This window comes from Ailuropoda melanoleuca, chromosome 13 (assembly GCF_002007445.2).
Source record: "Ailuropoda melanoleuca isolate Jingjing chromosome 13, ASM200744v2, whole genome shotgun sequence".
Taxonomy (NCBI): domain Eukaryota; kingdom Metazoa; phylum Chordata; class Mammalia; order Carnivora; family Ursidae; genus Ailuropoda; species Ailuropoda melanoleuca.
Window position 1 is genome coordinate 44,684,475 of NC_048230.1, and position 4,377 is coordinate 44,688,851.

The 4,377-nt window shown below is 63.9% G+C and overlaps 2 protein-coding genes across 2 annotated transcripts in view; both read right to left on the reverse strand.

Annotated features, from left to right (window-relative positions):
• DCXR (dicarbonyl and L-xylulose reductase) overlaps positions 1-222 on the reverse strand; it is a 2,030-nt gene extending 1,808 nt beyond the window's left edge. Inside the window, exon 1 of the mRNA XM_034641552.1 lies at positions 180-222. Within this exon, the coding sequence (XP_034497443.1) occupies positions 180-222 (43 nt within the window). The remainder of the gene's footprint in view (positions 1-179) is intronic.
• A 1,717-nt stretch (positions 223-1,939) lies between these two features.
• Positions 1,940-3,975, reverse strand: LOC105237507 (carbonyl reductase [NADPH] 2). Its single transcript, XM_034641616.1, has 8 exons — positions 3,921-3,975; positions 3,311-3,408; positions 3,049-3,203; positions 2,912-2,954; positions 2,741-2,840; positions 2,552-2,616; positions 2,154-2,271; positions 1,940-2,043 (listed from the first exon to the last, which is right to left on the reverse strand). The coding sequence occupies exons 1-8, from the start codon at positions 3,970-3,972 to the stop codon at positions 1,940-1,942; spliced, it is 735 nt and encodes a 244-aa protein (XP_034497507.1). The 5' UTR covers positions 3,973-3,975.
• Between the last annotated feature and the right edge of the window lie 402 nt (positions 3,976-4,377).

Here is a 4,377-nt window from a genome sequence, read left to right on the forward strand (position 1 = left end):
ACCCCAGTAGTGGGGAGACTGGCCTAAGGGCGTGGGGGCGGCGGGGGCGGCGGGTCAACGGGGCGTGAAATCGGGTTAGCAGCCTCCCCGAGCGTTTCTTCCCTGTTTTCCCCAAAACACAGATGCGGTGGTTAGTGCCAGAATGACCCGTGAAACGGAGAACCCAGCGCTGACGTTACGTGTCTTGTTTCTGAGAAGCGAAGTTTGGTGCGAGGACCGCATGCCTCCCCCCGCCCCGACGTGGGAGTGGCTCAGGCGGGCTCCCCTGGAGTGCCCCAAGGGGGAGTTTGGCCAACTAAATAAGCCCCAAGAAGCCAATGCCAACGAGGTTCCGCTTCAGCCTCGAGGGGGCTGAACCCCGATGTTATCCAGGCCCGCCCACTCGAGCCCACCAGCACTTTACAAAACTTGGGTAGGATAAGAACAGGTAGGATTGGGGTCACCGAGGTGCACAGGGGCCAGCGAGGGCAAGCATTGCTTCCTGAGGCTTTAGGGTCATTTACAGATATATGTGGGAGATACGTATGTGTGCACTGCCTCCCTATAAGAGCTGGCGAGAAAGCCTAGAACTGCCTGGAGGACCTTCTATGGCCAAGAGCGGGGCCTCTGGGTCACTGGGACTTTGGGCCCCGAGGAATGGACAGGCTGGAGGAGAGGGCAGCCAGGACAGCATGAGGCCCATATCTGAGAAGCCCCTGGAGAATAGCCAAGTTGAGTCCTCCCCTCCTAGCCTGGCCCCATCGTGCTCATCCCCTCTCAGCCCCGCAAACCCTGTCGGAAGCCAAGGAAAGAGCAGCCCCCACCTTAAAGCCCATCCTGAATTCAAGGCACATCTGCTTAGATCCCTTCTGTGGCTTTCCTTTGTGTCCAAATCCTCTAACCTGTCCCGGGATCCCAGTGGGCCAGCTCTGGCACAAACCTTGCTGTGGGAGGCCCTGCAGGCTGGCAGGAAATGCTCTCAGCTGTCCCCACCCCCCCCTGTGCTCCCCCCCCCCAGCGGGACCACTGCCTGCAGGACCCCACCCCAGCCCCTCATCTCCTGCGTCCTTGCTCAGGGTTGGAGACTTTCCCAGTCTAGCTGAGTGACCACCTCCGGCCTCATCACCCCCCGGTGCCCTGCAGAGCTCCTGTGCCTGGACTCGGGCCAGGGACACAAGGCAGGGCAGCCACTGTGGACCCCTTCCCAGCTCGGGCCGGGCCGCCTTCCCGGGAGCGGTCTTGCGAAGGGAGGTGTGCCTGGAGGTGGAGCTGGATTCCCTTGGGCTGGATAAACTCGACCGGTCCAGCACCCCCTCCCGAACAGCCGGGCTGAGCGCTCCGTCCCATCTTCCCAAGGGATGGCCGACGTCTAGCCCAGATGCCAGACCCCGTAACCTCTCGGACCGGGGGTGGCCGCAGCTGCGCGGCGCGGCTGGAGGGCGGGGCCAGCGCCTCCAGGGGAGGGAAGGTGGCTGTAGGCCGCCCTCCGGCCTCTGGCCTCGCTCAGGGCCGACTGGCTGTCTAGGGCAGGGGCTGGACAACAAGGCTGTCTTCTGTGTAAACAAGTCGCTGCCCTCCAGCCACAGGCCAGGGTCGGCGGTGGAGTCCGGCTGGCCCTAGGATCGGCCCCCTCACTTCATGGAAAGTGAAATGTGCGCCCCCCACCCCTTGTCCTCCCCTCCCCAGCCTCGCGGCTGCCCCTCCAAGACCCTGGCACGCGTTGGATCCAGGAGAATGGCTTCCATTTATTTTGGCAAATTCAACCAGCACAGCGGAGGACACACCGGGCGGGGGCGACAGGGGCGGGTGGCCAGATACCGGGTCTGAAAGGGAGAGGGGCTGGTGGGGCGGGCAGGGTGAAGGCGTGGCCGGGCGTGGGGCGGAGCCCGAGCGTGGGGCGGGGCCTGGTGGGCCGAGCACCGCCCCCCCCCCCCCCCCCGGCTCCCCGGCGCCGGGCGCTCTAGGAGGCCAGGTACCCGGCGTCCACGAGGATGCCCGAGCCGCTGGTGGAGGCGCTGCGGTCGCTGAGCAGGAAGAGGATACTGTTGACCACGTCCTCCATCTCTGCGGGGAGCGGCGAGGGTCAGGCGGGCGGGAAGGCGCGGTCGGCGCGGCGCTCCCCGGCCACCTGGGCGGCCCAGGTCGCTCCCGCCGCTCCCGGCAGCCCCGCTGACCTGCAAACTTCTGCAACGGGTGCCGCTCCTTAAGCTTCCGGGTGAACTCGGGGTCCGTCAAGATTTTCTGGCTCATGGCCGTCGGCACCACCGTGGGGTTCACGGAGTTTACGCGGATCTAGGGCGCGGGGGCTGAAGTTGGCCTCAGCAGGTAGATGAGCCCTGCCCCCACAGCCTCTAAGCACCCCCCCAACACCTGCGGAATTTGCTGTCTGTGTTCAGTCCGTGGCTGACCCCACTGCCCAAGCCTTGGGTAGTCCTCAGGCCTGTCCCATACCCTCTGCTGCCCATTATCATTGCCAGCCCCAAGCCCTGCTCCACAGCACCTACCTTGTGCCTGCATCCACCTTCTGTGCCCCCCCCACCCCTGTTCCCCAGGCGCCCCTTCCCATGCCCACCTTGTATGGCCCCAGCTCTGCGGCCATGACTTTGGTGAGTGTGGTCATTGCGCCCTTGGTGGAGCCTGTGGAGGGCAGACAGCACTGAGGATCCCTTAGGGACTCAGCCTCCTTTGCACAGAGGCTAAGCCCCGGAGCCCAGCATCTCCTGCGTGGAATGGGGGGTACAGGCTGGGCAGAGGAACTCACTGTAGACAGCTAGGTTGGGAAAGGAGACATGGGCCACCATGCTGGAGACGTTGACAATGGAGCCAGGCACTCCTCGGTGGATCAGCCCCCGGGCCACGATCTAGAAGCCAAGAGAGGGGCAGCGTGACCCCACAGCACTCCCACCTGGGCCTTGCCCTCCCACTGGCTCACCTGGGATACTTGGAACACGGAGCGCAGGTTCACACTGAGGGTCCTGGGGGAGGGTAGACAGTCAGATGGTTCGAGGCCACATCTGCCCCAGGTCCTCAGCCACCCCTCCCCAGTCCACCTGCTCTCCCACTCCCCACCTGTCCAAGGCCTCTTTGGTGACCTCCAGGAAGGGCTGCTTTATCAGCACGGCAGCGTTGTTCACCAGCAAGTCCACAGGGCCCACGTTGCCCAGTGCCCGCTCCGTGGCCTCCCAGTCACCCAGGTCTACACACACGGTCTCTATCCCGGGGCACTGTGGAGAGGCATTGGTCAGTGATCAAGGAAGTAGTCCCTGCAGGCTCATGAGGCACCAGAGGGTGTGGGGGGCAGGCTTAGGCCATGCGGGGCTGCATGCCTTACCTCCTTGGAGAGGCTGACCAAGTCAGTGTTGGTGCGGCTCACGGCTATCATTTTGGCTCCCAGAGCATGCAGGGCCTTCACAGTGTCCCTCCCGATCCCTGGAGGGGTGCACCAGGTGAGCAGATGGCCCAGCACATCTGGGTCAAGGCTGAGGACTGAGGCTGCAGCCCCTTCCGTTTGGGAAAGGGCAGTGAGAGGGTGCTGGGCAGAGAATGGACACCAAGGGGTAAGCAGTGGTCTGAGTCAGAGGCTCTGCCAGCCAGGGTCTGGCCAAAGGAGGCCCCAGAGAGGAGCTCCTTCCCACTGGGCCCAGGGAAGAGGCCCTGGCTGCATCTCTGAGCCTGAGGGCCACCATATCTAGGGGCAGGGGTCTTGCACTGACCAGGGAGTGGCCAGTGTCCTGTCCCAGGGCAGCCCGCTGGGTGGTGACATCAGGCTGCGCTCAGGTCCACGGACTGTCGGAGGTGTGGTGAGGGGATAATTGCTGGCGGGCTGGTCTGTGACGGGCATGGAGGGACCCAGACCCCAGCACAGGCCTGTGAGGCTTCAGGACCCACCTTACTGTCTACCTGGCCCCTCCTGCACCCTCACCTGCCCTGCTCACACTCACCTTTCCCTGCCCCTGTCACCAGGGCCTGCAGGCCGCTGAAATTCAGCTGCATGGTGCTGACTCTGAGCCTCCGTCCAGCGGGAGTGGAGGGCATGGAGGTTTTAAAGGCCTGGGGCGGGCCGTTCTGGGGGTGTCGAGGAAGGGAGGCTGGGGGCACAGGGCAGGGGCGGGGCGTCACACAGCTTCTGTTTCCTTGTTCACAGGGATCTGCCGCCCTCCTCACCCACAATCCAAAGGTGCTGGCAAAAACCTCCACCCTGAGTTTGGACAAGGAAATAGAAGTAAACCCTGGACTGGGGGCATGCCCCTCCTTGGCTGCTGGGGACAGATGGCCTGGAGCTGGCCCCGGCATGATAGCAAAGGTACACTGGGCTTGAGGCTGGTATCGTGCCCTTGATCCCTGTGGATTCTGATGGTGATTCCACTTCTGGGGCTAAGTCCAAGTCCTGAGTGCCGT

What these genes read in the sequence shown, in the direction of transcription:
- LOC105237507 (XM_034641616.1), bottom strand. Translation starts at nt 3,972, where the DNA reads ATGCAGCTGAATTTCAGCGGCCTGCAGGCCCTGGTGACAGGGGCAGGG. An exon ending in CAGAGCTGGGGCCATACAAG is followed by an intron (nt 2,272 to 2,551) that starts GTGGGCATGGGA and finishes CCCGCGCCCTAG; the next exon opens with ATCCGCGTAAACTCCGTGAA. An exon ending in CCCGTTGCAGAAGTTTGCAG is followed by an intron (nt 2,044 to 2,153) that starts GTCAGCGGGGCT and finishes CGCTCCCCGCAG; the next exon opens with AGATGGAGGACGTGGTCAAC.